Genomic DNA, 17003 nt, shown 5'->3' with positions numbered 1-17003 from the left:
AACTAGTCATCACCACCCACTGCCAACTCTTGGGCTACTCTTTTACCAACGAATAGTGGGATTGACCGTCACATTATAACAGGGATTCGAACCCATGACCTTAAGATTGTGAGTCGAGTGCCTTAACTACCTGGCCATGCTGGGCCTTAACAGTTCATGCTTTTAAAATGGAATACTCATGGATTCTCCAGTGACATATTTACTAAACTAGTTTGAGTCACAAATGCTGGTTAACAATCAAATAAATAACAACACATTTCTGAAAGAAGACATTTGTGAAATGAAGGTTGTAGTTTACCTACAATTTGCCATAAAGTCAGTAATTCCAAATATTAAAATAAAATAATTTTTTGGTGTAGTGTATCTTACATTTGCAAGTTGCCTCCTAGAACTGACACACTGAGGATTATTCTTGTGAACATTTGTAAACATGTTCGAACTTCAAGCTTTCTTCTACCACCATCTCATGATGACTAATAGATTGTAAATTTTACTATGCATTGAAAAACCAGTTTCCAAATAACTAAATTACATTAAAAAACATTTATAATTATTACAGTATAATACACACATTATTCAATTTCTACATTATTGCTTCAAATGCATAACTGTAGCTTTACATCCAAAAATACATTTAAAATATAATTCTAATCTTTTTCAATACATTTTGTATTAAAAAATGGTTATGTAGTTAATTCTAGATAAAAAATTTTAAAACGCCTAAATTTTCATTTCTGTAATGAATATAGACATCTGCACTGTATACGATGCTTTTTAAATTTCTGATAGCTTATATTTGTTCTTACAAATAAACTATGTAAAATAACAAAGAAAATTACAATGATTTTAACCTGCTAAAGGCATTATACGCTAAGCTATGAATCTATTCATTGAGCTCAGACACATAGTATCTCCAAGCAGTCTTAAGAAAAAGGCAGGTATCTCAATTTCAAAAATGATATGCCCTCCAGTTAAAAATTATTGTAAAAAAAAAAAAAAAGAGTTGAATTTCAAACCTTGTGTCAACTTTCCAATCATTATACCTTTAAAAGTTTTGAAAAAGAAATACAGTAATGCTAAAGTTGAAACTTTTTACAGTTTATTGCAGCTGATACTGAATTAGTCTCATATACCATTAATTAATGAAAGCAAAATAAATATTCTTCTCTAGTAACATTTTACATAAAGATGTGACCACAAACAATTACTTCTCATATGGTACTTATGTAATCTTTAGTAGTTATATAGCTTCTTTAAAGGACAAAGGCAATATAAAATAATAAAGAGAAATATACTGATGAATATAAAATATATTAAAACTGTATACATATTTTGAACCAACTAATACAAAAACATTTAATTTTTCTTGTTTTCTTCATATTTTAAAGTTAATTTTACTATTTGTTAATGATACCATATACAGACAGAAAATTTTTAATTTTAATGAAGAAACATTGGATAAATTTATAAGATTTCAGACACATACACAAAAGAAATGTCTAAGACAAGGGAGAAATATTTTAATTTTCTTTTTTAATAAAAACATTTTTACAATAGAAACTTAGAGATTTCAGATGATAAAAATTCATACAAATAATAAATCACATTGTATGCTTTTTTTTCATATAGAAATAATATTTAGAATTCTGTATCAAGTTTTTGGCAATTTGACTCAGTAGTTTTAATTTGCAAACTTTGAATACCGGGCACCTGGAGAAAAAAGTTAAAGCTAGAGAATTTAAGCTGATGCTAAAGAGTACTTAAAACTATAAAGAATATTGAAAAACAAACTACTTACATGTCACGATCCTTCTGGTCAGCTTTCTCCAATAAACCACTAATTAGTGAACCTAAACAGTTGTTATAATCATCAAGTGTAGGCGTTCCTGGGAGTTGTGAAAGTTGATTGAACCCTTGATATGTTGCATACTCTTCATACAACCACGTTAGACCAATCTCAAATCTGTTGCGAATATCTTGAAATATAAACTCTTCTAGCACTGTAAAGAACCAGTGAAAAAAATAATACTTTGATTCTAAACTGATCTAAAGAAAAATAATAAAACATTACTGAGAACATCAGTTTGACAAGGAATGGTAACATAATTGAAAACATCAGCTTGACAAGGAATGGTTACATTACTGAAAACATCAGCTTGACAAGGAATGGTAACATTACTGAAAACATCAGCTTGACAAGGAATGGTAACATTACTGAAAACATCAGCTTGACAAGGAATGATAACATTACTGAAAACATCAGCTTGACAAGAAATGGTAACATTATTGAAAACATCAGCTTCACAAGGAATGGTAATATTACTAAAAAATATTAAATGGACAACCAAGGAATGTTAATATTACCAAGAACATCACGCTAACAGGGAGAAGCATTACAGTGACTCACTGGTATATTCTTCTAAGGTTGGCCATTTGCCAAGAAAACATCTCTTTTTTTTTCTTAATTTAAACTTATGAGAAAAACCACTTCTAAAATAAAATCAAGACAGAATTTCAAAAAGATACCTGTTTAAACTACCACCTATTCAAAAACACTATCTATAACTACATTTGTGTGTCTGTATATATATACTGTTCCTAAAGGAGGCTAGACAGGGATAGGTTAAGGAAAAGGCACAAAAATGAAATGTACTGGAGTCATAAACTGAGTTTTTAATATGAAATGTAAGAACTTGGTCCAATAATATTTAAAAGCAAAGAAATTATATAAAACCGTACAAGTATAGAAAATTTGAATGGATAACTACCTAAGCTTCAAAAATGAACTATTTAATGTACCACAGTGAACAACACTACTATAAATATATAAAGGAAACAACCAAATAAATGTAAAATTATTTTATACTGTTCTTATTGTTTGTTTGTTTGTTCTATTATAAGAGCCTGCTCATCTTAACAGTAAAGGTTTGGTACATAATAATATTTCATGTATATTTATCTAGTTACCTCTATATATTAGACTACAGCAAGCTAAGAAATGTCTAAAGAATTCACTAGTAGAAGAATTTCCTTCTATAGTTAAGTTAGGCTTGGCATTTAGAAGTTTTCTTCTAACACTGAGTTCACTATTCAATTCAAACATACACTTACTTACTGATTATATGTGTATAAATGATTGGAATGTAAAAAACTTAATTTTGTTTATAACAACTATTTCAAAATTTAACTTGACTTTCAATGAAAGAATGAGCTAAATAAGAAAAAAAATGTATCATTAACAACAGAAAACTGGATGAAAAAAATCTATACATATAATTTTTGTAAAGTAATACTATTATGAAGATTACTTCATGATCCAACAATACAACTGCTTTTCAGTCAGTGTAACAAAGTCCATCTATCTGTATTTACTATTGGAGAAAATGTTTTACATTGCTACTTCTCATTTTAAGTAGCTCTTGACAAAATATTTACTTCTAGTTCAAAACGTTGTCTCCAACAAAAAATTACATGGTCTTCCAAACTGTATTGAGAAATACAAAAAAAACCAATAACAAACAGAATAAAACTGGCTTACTTTCAGCTACTTTTCCCCGGAACTGTGTTGCTAAGCTGGCTAATACTCTTCTGCGAACCTATATCAACATTAATACTTTTTTTTTTACATATAATATTATACATCATTTTTTTTCCTAGTTTAAAAAATAGGAAATCTTTAATCTATTTTTCTTCCAAAAAATTAATTAAACAATCATAGTATCTAATTTTACAATCATTCCACAGAAAGCTAAAATCCATTTATTATTTACAATCACAACTAGGTACATAAGAAAAAAAAACTGCCATTTGTAGTATATTTGAATAGTGGTGATTTTGTAGTGATGAAAATTGTGAACACTCTCAACATAGGTGCCCGAAACCTTGCCAAATTTTGTGAAGATACACATACTATATTAAAAATTAGTAGTATTAAAACTATAACAAGTACAAAATGGTCATGTGGTTGGTCAAAATTGACTTAAACATTAAGTCTTTTATACACAAAAAACCAGATTTTTTAATTAAGAATTTTTACTAAAAATTTGTCTGTGAATATATGGAGCCAAAGTGTTGACTGTTCTGTGTGCAAAGTGATTTTCATGTTAACCTTAAAAATACTTTTTTCATCTCAAAAATTTCAAATTTCATTTGTATAATCTCTAAAACCTCCTAAATACATTTCAAACGTTTTATTTTCAGTAAACTTTATATTTTATCCGTTATTTTCTCTACTCTAACTCTGTACAAAGTTGGTTAATTTGACTGACCTCGTAACCACCAAATGAAATCTAAATTACCCTTTTCTTTCAAGAAAGATTTCAACTTGTAACATGAAACTACATTTGTTTATCCTAAGTAGCTTTAACTCTTTCAGACATTTGTGCTTGTTATAGTTTCATGGTATAACTTTTAAATTAGTAAGCATATGTTAACATAATTTGACAGATTATCAGTAAACATTACAAAGCTTTCATAAGCAAACTATCAAATTTTTCTTATTAAGTCTTAAGGTTTGTAAAGCAATCTTTTCTCATGCCTTTTTTTTTCTTTTCGCATGTTGCCTTTCAAACATGCAAAGTAATTTTCATTTTAAGATTAAAAATACTTCTATGGATCAGAAAATTTTCAAATTTCACATGCAAAATCTTTATTATGTCCAGATAGTTAACAAACATTTTTTAAGAAAAAACTTTATATTTTATCTGTTATTATAATTAACGAATCTCTGTACAGGTTCAGTAGATTTGACCAATCTCATAACCACCTTAAAGTTAAGTTTTGCCTCTTTCATTCTAGAATGACAACAAATTATAACACAAAAACATACATAATTAGACTAAATAGCTTAAATCTCATAGCATTATACATTTATATATATTTATTATTTTTATTATAATGACCTTCCAGTCATGCCTGGCTAACAATACAGAAGTTACAACGATGTGGTGTACATAAACTCATGTTACTGTATCCAATAATATAAAACTGACCATTAGTCTTTACAAAGTGAACTGTCTTGGCTGTGTTTTAGAGGACTAGTATTTGGGAAAATACAGTCACATTTCAATTATTATACATTATATATGTATATAGATTAATATTTAAAAATAATTTCTTAAACTTATTTTTCTTAAAACACAGAACAGTAAATAAAGAAGTAAAGCTAACAATTATTTCATCTTGCTACAACCTTTGTACTCAGTTACTACTTCTCGTAGCTTGCTAAACCTTAAGAAGTTTTGCACATGGAGGATGTGAAAGAAAATAATTTTTTTTAGGTTTTATATATACAGTTGAATAACCATAAAATCATAAATTACCATATTAATACCACAGAATTCCACTAAAATTTATCAAGGTTAGTAACTAAGCTCTATTTTGGTCTAAAAAACATTAAATATCGAGCAGACTAATAACACAACTTACCTCCTTAAAATCTTGGTTTGAAATAACAAGATCGCATCCCAACAATTTAAAATGGCTGAGAAAGCCACTATGGGGACATTCTGTGCTTTTGATTGTTTATTCATGTCATATATAGAAATTAGTGTATATAAGGGAGCATTTCCAATGGAAAGAGGTGAGCAGGGAGCCCACTGTGTTTGATTCAGTACACTAGTGGTATCTTAGCAAATAGGAATGATAAGAGGTTCTCATTTTATATTCTAGCTTGTCAATATCGGTAATTTGAGTTCCTAATTCATATGAAACTATAGACTTAGTATTTTGACATCACAAACATCTAATTTGAACCAGTGCTGCATTCAATATACTATGTGACACACATAAATTGATGTTTAACTGTTTTTTAATCTTTACATTTAAATTAAGAAATTTAATAATGTATAATACTAAGATTTGAGTTATAATCTATAGTTTGATACCAAAATTATTGAGATAAATTCATGAAATAGTAGTTCAATAAAATTTTGAATGCGAGTCAACAAACGCTATGACATGGCTTTTTACCCATCTGGAAAATGTTAAACTCGTAACAGTATACATCTATTTATACTTAAATTTTATTATTTTACTGCCCTTTGAACCATGTCTAACTACTATTCGTGCTATTATAATTGTAAATAATTTGGGGTATGTTTAGCTCATGTTATGCTATCAAATTATATCACTGACTAGCTACTCCAAGCTGCTGGCGTGTGTGCCTCATGAAATTTTTTATTATATTATTATTATTTATTTTTCCTAATCTAACCTTAACTAATCTAAAGAGTTCCCTAATTTTACATTATAGTTACTTTTATAATAACAAATAAAGAATACACATGAAAAGTGAGAAATAAAGTACTTAAATAAGCCAGAATATTAACATGTGTGGCAAGAGGAGCTTGATTTTCTATTTGGTGGCTCTGTAACCAAACAAGATTGAAGGCTATGGAAATTATGCTTTGCCTGAGCAATGAGAACATTGTATTGATCAATTATAATACCGTGGTGAGCAGATAGTCCATTGTGTAGCTTTGTACTTAACTTCAAACAAACAAACAAAAGTTACAATTTTATGCTATACTAATTGATATAACATGAATAAAAAGTACTTTTAATTAAATTTTGAATATAACTCACTAAAAAACCTTGAGATATGTGCAGTAAAAGATGCCCATAGAGAGAGAGAGTTAAAACAGAAATTTATATTTTATAATACAGAAATTCTGAAAAGAAATTATATAAAAATTCCCAAATTACCTGACTTACACCTCCTTCTGCTGCATTTCCTGCAAAAAAAAATGTTTTAAAACAATGTTACATCGAAACAAACTCCCTTACTCATCTACATTTTATATCCTTGTAAGTCAGTAAGTCTTGTATCCAAACTTACATTTCCATTAAGGAATTTTTAAGTATTTGAATGCAACTACTGTACAAAGGATTCAATTAAGAAATATAAACATGTATTCAAAAAAAGTGTTAAGTCATTAGCTAGAAGGATACTACACCACATGTAATACACTGTTGAACTACAAATGAATACTTATCAAATTTATGAAAGAACTTTCAACTGCATCAATCAGACAAAATATGATTTTAAATTGAAGGAGCAATATGAAGTCTCATAAAAAGAAGTATACAACACTTGCAAAACAATATTTTCATTGATAACAAATCATTAATGTTTAGCCTGAACAGAAAATTGGCAATAACCTGATTAACCTCTTCTAGCACCTTCTGCTCAAAGTTTTATCACATTCACTAATTCAAAATAAACTATAAGTGTGTTTGAAATTATTAAGAAATTTGGCTAAAGGTCTAGAAAGTACATTTACAGTCTGATCTAGAAAAGTAGAAGAGATGATAAACTTAAATAAATGTTTTTGCTTTAACATTTAACCCAAAAGACATATCACTAGAAAGACCCTTTCTAATGATTAATATTAGAACTAACTGGAAAATAAATTAAATCAAATTAACTGAACTTAGATATAAGCATCTTTAATGAAACATTCAAGCTCACAATTTTTAGTAAGACAGACACTTTTAATTTTGAAGTTATGAAATTTTCATCTCTAAATACAAATCTTCCAAATAAATCATATTGCAATATTTACAACTCACAAATGTGTTCAATTTCAAGATTTGGAGTATAGAGCTCATAAATTCCTTCTGATTTTTTTACAAACAAGGTTGTTTTTTTCCTATCACTTTTCTAACACCACATTTATTCACTTTTATAGTAATTTCACAAATTTTCTTGCTACTAATTACAATAGAATTAATAACTTCACAGACTATCACAAAACTATTATGTCTACATCTTTATTTCTTATCTAAAGTTTTACAGCAATAATGAACAGCATTGGTTTGTTAAACACCTCTACCAGTTGTACCTTCCATCAGTTGAAGCTCTCAATAATAGTTAATACAGCTGTATAACAGTGAATAACTACTGACTGGTTATGAGGGCAACAAATAATCTGTTGCCCAAAATCTACTTCCCCTCTTTTGTTTTCAGTTTTACTAAAATCTGATTAATTAGCATTGTCACATAGTATATTTAGCCTACATACCATGGCCTACACGTAAATTTTAAAGTTTGAAATTTTATCAAATATTTGGATCTCATTCTAAGAATCAGTAATAAATCAATAAGATTTATCAATTAATTCAAAAAATATAACAGCCCATCATCACATGATCATACCAATAATATAACTGTATATCTTCAGCACAGAATTTGCCTAGAACGCTGACAAGACTTCTGACAATGTTTGTAAATAAAGCCCAAATGAATCAGGTTGTTTTCACTGTGCATCAAAAAATTGTAATCTCCAAAGTTCTGCTGCCTGACGTCTTTGCAGCTTTTCATCTACTAGTAACTGAAATTTTATGTCCTAAGATAAATCCATATTCATTTTATGGGTTTGAGTAAATTGTTTGTACTTATGCCTGAATAAATTAATGTTTTCACTGTGCACCAAAAAACTGCCATTTGAAATGGTCTGCTATAATATCATTTATACATAGCAATGGCTTTTACAACTGAGTAACATATATGTGATTTGTTGCTCAGCTTTCAAGGCAACATTGAAAAAATGTTTCAAACTGCACGATGCATTCACAGCCAATCACAGCAAAGAATTAATGCTAAAAGGTAGAGTAATTCCTTTTACAGTATAAAATTTTATCATTAGTTTAGCTGTTATTTTCAGTTAATTACTTTAGTTATCATAATTATCATAGTTGTTATTTCTTTAAATCTTATTGTTACTGTTATCTTATTATCACTTATACATTTCAGTTAGTTCTTAGGGTTTAATTTTTATTTATTACTTCCCACTGTCTGCTCTTTAAACTGACCATGCATATAGGGGTTAGTTACATTCAGGTTAGTTTTTAATTTTAAGAAACAGCTCACAGTATGTTTCATAACACATTTTTAATTATATTTAACCTGGTTATTTATATTAGTACATTATATTTTTCTATTTATTTCTAAAAACAGTAATTTTCTGTAGTACTATCTATACCATCCTGCTACTTGACCATATTTAAACAGTGTTCCATGAATCACAGTAATTTATCTCAGAGGTTAAGCTTTGTTACATTGTTAAAGCCATTAAATTGGCTGTCATTGCCTACTACATCTTGTTTGTTTCGTTGTTAAGGATAAAGCTACATAATGGGCTATCTGTACTCTGCTTACTACAAGAATCAAAATGCAGATTTTAATGCTATAAGCCATGAGGCTTATTGTTGAGTTACTGAGGGGCATATATTGTTAAGAAGGATTATATAAAGTTTTGCATATAGTGGTGTTAACCTTTTAAATGGAGAGGTGATAATGCATGAAGCAAACAACTAGTTTTTACATTTTGTAAGTCCTATTCTTTCTTTCTTTAATTTGATTCATTAAACAATACTAGTTATAACATTTAAAAAGTATACTTTTTCATTTTTTATTATATATATACATATACTATGCATTTTTTTATAATGAGGATAATTATGCCTTGTTAACATAGTACGTCCATTAAGCCCAAACAAAAAAGTCTTAAAATGGGCAAACCTCATGTGATATTGTTGGGATTATGGACAAAAATAACTTTAGCAGTGAGAGCACCCAATTAATGAATCAATGCATTCTAACCACTACAAGTTAACATTTGTAATTATATTAGGTAAATTCATTAATGTAATAAATTTTAATTCTATAATCTATGAAGGTAATTTGCATTTGGTCAGAAGTTAATACCAATTAACATTTTATTTCCAATTAATGAATCAATGCATTCTAACCACTACAAGTTAACATTTGTAAATTATATTAGGTAAATTCATTAATGTAATAAATTTTAATTCTATAATCTATGAAGGTAATTTGCATTTGGTCAGAAGTTAATAACAATTAATATTTTATTTGCAATTAATGAATCAATGCATTCTAACCACTACAAGTTAACATTTGTAATTATATTAGGTAAATTCATTAATGTAATAAATTTTAATTCTATAATCTATGAAGGTAATTTGCATTTGGTCAAAAGTTAATACCAATTAACATTTTATTTGCAGTTCAGGGGCATAATGCTAACAGAACAAAAGTTCAGTTGCACAAAATATTATGCACAGCTTTAAAGTAAAGCAGTGCAAGAAATACAAAAATGGCTACTTTATATATTTACAAAAACATATCTCCAATATGGCATTGCTAGAATTTTACTAATACATATAAATATTTCATGCTAAAATAAATATAGCTAAAATGTTTTTATCTATACATTACATATTTTCTATAGCTTTGTTGAATTTACTGTTAAATGAGTTAAAACTACTCTGACTTGCTAACAGCTACCAAGAGTTAAAATTTCCTTCAGAAATCCCCTCTAGTGATCACAATCTACATGTAATATATTTCATCTTTGGTAATTACCCTAATGCATTTTTTTAAAATCTGATTCTATCATCTATTGAAACTAAAAAATATTTTCACTCACTTTCAGCATCTATAATTCGTCCAAAAGCAGATATGGCCATATTTTCCTTCTGTTCCTGAGACAAAGGCTTAGTGATTTCTGCCAGATTTAGCTGTTTCAGACGTCTTGCCCCTTTCGACTATAAATATATTTTCCTTTTTAAAGAAGCTACCTTCAATTAAATCACTACTTGGTGTAATGAAAATATTACCTACAAAGTTTATTCATGCTAAAAATATAGGAATTTGATGATAAATACTGTAAATCACAGGATTATGGGAATCATAATATTTTTATGATTAAAATTTACTATATTTCACAAGAAAATACACATGCCAAAACTTTCTGAAGTTTAACTTATTTCCTTAACTTATAATTTTGGTTTACTACCTGGGTTCCTGTAGGAAGAAGAGTAAGTGGGGTTTTGTCTTTTTTCTTTGAAATTCGCTGTCCACCTACAGAGAAAAACATGAAGGCTGTAAACATAAACTCAAATATACAAAAAAATACTACAAAAACTAAGCCACATGTTAAATATCAAATGTATAAAATAACCAACTAACTTAACATTGTAGGAAATTTTAAAATGATGGAATTAACAATACTGAGATTATCTTAAAATGTAATTAAAGTACACAACATAAAAGGTATTTCATGAAAAAGTTATATTTCATTCAAACTTTAGTTAACACTGAACATTTGGTTGATGTAAGTGTCCATCAGAATCAAGTTACTATCTAAGTAAAGCCTAAACTCTCTTACTATGGGCTTGGTCAAACTGGCTGAGTTTATGACCCCAAATTGACCTTTACAGTTTCCATATTATAACTTCTAATATGTTTTATGTATCATTAAGAGTTATTTTTAGATAAAAAAAAATTGAATTTTTAATGAAGTATTTTCACTAAAAAGTTCTCCATGAATATATGGAGTCAAAGTGTGACTACTCTGAGTGCAAAGTGATTTTCATGTTAAGATTAAGAATACTTTTCTTTGTCTCAAAAACCTCAAATTTCATTTGCATAATCTCTAAAGTTTCCTAAATGAATTTCAAACGTTTTTTTCCCATAAAAACTATATTTTATCTGTTGTTTTCTCTAACCTAAATCTATACAAGGTTAGTCAACTTGATTAACCATGTACCAATAAAAAAAACAACTTAAATTATCCTTTTTTATTTCTAGAATGACTTTGAATGATGTACCATGAAACTACATTTATTTATCCTAAATAGCTTTGAACCCGTAACAGTATACATCTGTTTATATTTAAATTTTATTGTTTTATTGTCCTTTGAACTATGTCTAACTAATAATATTCGCATCATACAAGTTTTGTTTTTGCTGGTGACTGTTAATGACATTTAACCCTACTTATTTTTATACTAATTGTACAACTGCATTAAATAGTTTTTTATTTAATTAAATAATTCACCAAAGAACATAGAATAATAATGTGCAAAAAAACAGACAATGTCCCATAAATATAACAGTGTTTCTGGCTTTCTAACTGTGCAACAAGAGCTGTTAAAAATTCAACTAAGCTCATTGATATATTTTCCACAAGAATAAAGTTTCAACAGGAAGTGAAATAAACAATTCTCTGTGCATAAAACAATGTAATATAATACATCACTTCATTGAATAAAACCTTGGCTATCTATTGGTTATAAATAATATAGTATTAAATGTCAAAGAGAACTACTGGCAATTTCTGTAAGAGAGGATGCAACAAGTGGGCACAGCAAGAAGGGTCTGATTTTCTATTTTATGACTCTGTAACTAAATAAGATTGAAGGCTATAAAAATTATGCTCTGTCTAAGTTATGACAACATTACAATGAGTAATAAAATTTCATACTTCTTAGAGGGGTGGTAAATAAATTAAAGAAGAGCTGCATAGAGAGAAAATGTCACTCATACTAGGGGAAATTCAGGATTTTTTTAATACTGCCTTATAAAATTAAGAACTTAAAACTTATATAGTATTAAAATTTGGATTATTAGCTAAGGTTTAATGCAAACTTTATTCATATACCATGATATGAAAGTTGTTTAATTAAATTTTGAATGTAACTCACTAAATCCTCGTAACCTACACAGAAAAAGATGCCAGTAATGAAATTGTTAATACTAAAAGATATATAAACTTATTTTCATTTTAATATACTAATGTTAAGTAGTTTCTTCAAGTAGTTTTATGTGTCAATGCATTAACACTGACTGATGTGAAAGTGTGTCTACATAAACAAATCTGTTTTTATTATTGCATCATTTTTTACTGTTTCAAAGGACCTTTAAAGTTTTAAAAATTGGAACTTTTTATTTACGTTTAGACATCAAAATTAATATTCAAATAAATACCATACCTACTACAGTGGCAATGGTGTGTTTAGGGGATGTTCCTCCATCATCTTCTTCTTCAGGCTCCTATAAATGAGATTGTATTTTCTCTCTTTTAACTATACATTTGGCACCTATTTTAAAAGTCTTTAAGTAATGATCATATCTTTCACAAGTCAATTGATTTTTAAAATACTGCATACTGCACTTCTTTAAACATTTAAGAAAAATCTGTTCACTGTTTTTAAAAGTACATAATCAACTCATACTTTCTTAACCAACTGAGTTCATAAAGAAATATGACTTGGTCACTTACAGTTACACTTAACATCATCTCCTCAACACCTTTTCCAATTCCTGCTGCAGTCATCTGTGTACTAATGAGTCGAGCAAGATGTTTGATTTGGCCTTCAGTACCCGCGACTGAAATGGGAGTGTAAGAAGCTTGGAAATGGGCTGGCATGGTATCTGGCAGTGACAGCTGTGGGTTAGATAATGGAATTAGACAAGGTAAATTATTGGATTAATATTGATTATGTATTGACAAAATAATATTAAAAGTATAAAGATCCACACTTGTGTGGCAAAAAACCCATTAGTCATGAAACAAGCTCATCAAAACTCTCTCTCTTAACATTAACAACGAATCAAATGCTGCTTAAAAAGCAGTTTGAAATATTGTTCATCCCATATTCTAAAACCTTCAAAATGAGAATTGCTCACAACAGCATTAGCCAGACAGGAGTTCAGAACAGGGTCTCTTAGTAAGCATGACGTTTGAAAATTGTTAATTTTTTAAGTACGTTTTAAACATCATCTAGCTGTAAATACAGTCTACTAACATTTTATCTAATTGTTTAAGAATACTCACCATGCTGATCAATACTAAATCTGTTACATTAACAGAAACAAGACGAGATACTAAATCCTCTGCTGTTATATCAATGGCAGTGTTGGTAGCTGCTTTTGAAATCCTTAATGGCTTTTCTTCTTCCTCATCTTCTTCCTCCTCATCCTCTTCCTCTTCTTTTTCTTCTTCCTATAACACCCGTCCAAGCAAAAATTATGACACAACTTACATTTTACAATACTGGTTATAATAATTATTTCCACGTTCCAGATCAAGACACAAAGATTGCATTGTTAAAAACTTTTTGTTTTCACAGTTTTCCTATTATTAGTCAAAAGCTGGTTCAAATCATTTGCAATTCCAAGTCTCTGATAAAGATGTTTTTTTTTAATCCTAAGCATTAGGAAAGCACAATTGATTGCTTTAAATTTTAAATCAAGCCTTTTTTTGCTAGCTTTCATACTCTTGATGACATGAATTGAAAGTACAAATTTATTGGCCAGCTTGTGTATTTGAACACTAAGAGCTATTTCGGTTGTGCCCATCTCAAGGACCAAACCCCGATATTGAGCATTAAAAGGCCTCAATCTTACTGCTGAGCCATCAGGTGACTTTTTTTTCCATATAAATCTTGATGAAGAGCAGTTGCTCGAAATGTTACTCAATGAAATAAATATATTTCTATATCAATGCTACATTTTTACATTGACTTTATTTTAGTTATTACTAAGGCATATGAAGAAAAGTTCTAGAATGTGCTTATTACAAGTAAAGAAATTAACACTGAATTTATTGGTAAATAACGTTTGACAGGAGATATTCACTATGCACAAACAACTATGATGTAGACAAGAAGAAAATGACAAAGCAAACTGAATAAGATAATCAAAATTTTAGATCTTTTACTTTATATAAAAAAAAATTCATAAGCCCATACATGTGGTTAAATTATTGATATATCAACTATGATATTTACTGCAAGGAAATTATTAGTTTACATATAAATCATCTATCATGGAAAATATGCTCATTACAATTTTCATCTTCTTATAGCTTTGTTGCTCTCCATCATCATCCTGATCTCTTCTCTGTCTTTTTCCAAGTTCCTCTGCTCCTGGCATGTTCTTTGTGATCTAAAGCAAAGAAAATATATCCACCACTTGTAGAAATGTTAACATAACATTATTTTCTGTACTGTTAATCTTTCATGTGACACATTCTCAGAAAACAGAGTTATTGAAAAAGGGGAAAAATTTAACAATATACCAGAACTGTGTGTACATACAACAAATCCATACAATTAAAACCCCACAGTACAAAGAAAATACCATGTTTGCTTAACCCTTTAAACAGGAGCCTGGCTCTTCTGCATGTCATGACATTTATACAGTTTCAAAGAGTTACATTCAAAATTTAGTTAAAAAAACAAATTTATTATTAACTCTTTCCATATGGGGTCAGTGGATTTCACCAACCTTGTAGCTATAAAATAACCATCAGTTTCCATACTTTAACTTTTATTGCAGTAAGTGTATATTCACATAATTTGGCAAACTTTCAGTAAACATTAGAAGCCTTTTGTATACAAAAATCTATTTTTTTAATCAACTATTTTTACAGAAGATTTGTCTGTGAATATATAGAGTCAGAGTGTTGACTGTTCTGAGTATAAAGTGATTTTCATGTTATGATTAAAGATATTTCACTTCATCTGAAAATTTTGAAATTTCATTTTTCTAACCTCTAAAACTTCCTAAATAAATACCAAAACATTTTTTTTCAGTAAAACTATATATTTTATCTGTTATTCTCTATATAGACTCTGTCGATTTGACCAACCTTGTAACCACCATAAAAAAATTCGAAATAAATCTAAATTACCCTTTTATTCTTTCTAGAATAATGGCAGATTATAACAAGAACCTACAACTGTGTATCCTAAATAGATTAAGGATCCTAACAGTACACATTTGTTTCTACTTAACTTTATTGTCTTATTGCTCTTTGAACTGTGTCTAGCTAATAAACCCACAATGTCACTCACTGAATGCGTAGGCCACATTACCATATTGAATTACGTAATGCACAAGTTACTCACGAGAATATCCCATGAAGCATTACTATTTTTCATTATCTTAACTAATTTAACATAACAAGTTTTTAATTTTTACATTTTAGTTACTTTTATAACAATAATTAAAGATACACATGATGGTACTAATACACTAAATACCTTTTTGCATGTAAGAACACTGAATAATAACACACAGAAAAAAACATTTCCTATAACTGTTAAAATTGAATTGGGTTTCTAAGACAAGAAGAGCTTAAAATAATTCCCTTAGCTGCTTGATCTGAACACCATGTGATGAACTTTCAAACTGAAGACAAAATTGACAATACTCTGTACTGAAAACAACATAGCATTATATGTCATTTGATAGATTAAAACGTTGCCTTTCTATTGGTTATAGATGATGTAATATAAAATGTGTGAGAGAGAATTATTGGTAATCTGCAAAAGAGAAGATGTGACAGGTGGGTGTGGCAAGTGTGACTATGTATACAAAAATTAGACTCTACCTATATTATAATAATATCTATATTATAATGAGTAAATTATTTTATATTTCAGAGAGTGGTGGTACATATATTTGAGAAGAGGGGAAGACCTAGAGAACAAATATCATGACCTTCATACAAGAGAAGATTGAGGATTTATTCAAAAATGTCCTTATGAAATTAAAACTTGTATAATATTATAACATTTGATTTATTAACTACATTTTGATGTCAAGTTTATCCATATACATTGATGATAAAGTTACTTAAGTGGTTTAAAGTTTGGAATATAACTTTGTAAAAGATTGTGACATGCACTTTGACCTTCCCATAATGAGAGGGTTAATGTACGTCAATAAAATTAGCATTCAAATTTTTATATTATCCAAGTTTTAATTTCTTAATTTCAAAAGGAAATATTTGAAAAATTCTTAATATTTCAGTTTGTATAACCAATATTATAGCAGCTTCTGACTTATCCTAAACAACACAATCTATAAACAGTACAGTATCAATGTCATAATTTCTCCCTATAGTGAGAAATCAATCCACAACAGACAACCAACCCACCTATCCTTTACTTTCAAGGCAGTTTTCAAAACCACGTGCACTTATTTGACACATGTTTATAACCAATAGAGAGAACTTAGTTTCAATTTCATAATTTCAACAATCCTTTTGAAATTGACACCAAAAGACATTCAACTAGAAAATAATTTGATTAGTTACACATTGGTATGTGAATTGATGCTCATACAATTTAAAGATTTTTTTTACCTTAAATAGCTTATTTAGAAAACCAATTGAATTATAGTTATT

The 17003-nt window shown here is 28.5% G+C and overlaps 1 protein-coding gene across 1 annotated transcript in view; it reads right to left on the bottom strand.

Moving 5' to 3' along the window:
* Window positions 1-17003, bottom strand: part of LOC106467391 (symplekin-like) — a 67656-nt gene that overhangs the window by 18379 nt on the left and 32274 nt on the right. The window contains exons 12-21 of the mRNA XM_022396366.1: window positions 14657-14755; window positions 13644-13811; window positions 13089-13253; window positions 12799-12859; window positions 10821-10885; window positions 10452-10569; window positions 6706-6734; window positions 3539-3596; window positions 1799-2000; window positions 767-813 (exon numbers count right to left, since the gene is read on the bottom strand). Of these exons, the coding sequence (XP_022252074.1) occupies window positions 767-813; window positions 1799-2000; window positions 3539-3596; window positions 6706-6734; window positions 10452-10569; window positions 10821-10885; window positions 12799-12859; window positions 13089-13253; window positions 13644-13811; window positions 14657-14755 (1012 nt within the window). The remainder of the gene's footprint in view (window positions 1-766; window positions 814-1798; window positions 2001-3538; window positions 3597-6705; window positions 6735-10451; window positions 10570-10820; window positions 10886-12798; window positions 12860-13088; window positions 13254-13643; window positions 13812-14656; window positions 14756-17003) is intronic.

Source organism: Limulus polyphemus, unplaced genomic scaffold (genome assembly GCF_000517525.1).
Source record: "Limulus polyphemus unplaced genomic scaffold, Limulus_polyphemus-2.1.2 Scaffold80, whole genome shotgun sequence".
Classification (NCBI taxonomy): domain Eukaryota; kingdom Metazoa; phylum Arthropoda; class Merostomata; order Xiphosura; family Limulidae; genus Limulus; species Limulus polyphemus.
The sequence above is the reverse complement of the archived record's forward strand: the minus strand, read 5'-3'. Positions and strand labels throughout refer to the sequence as shown.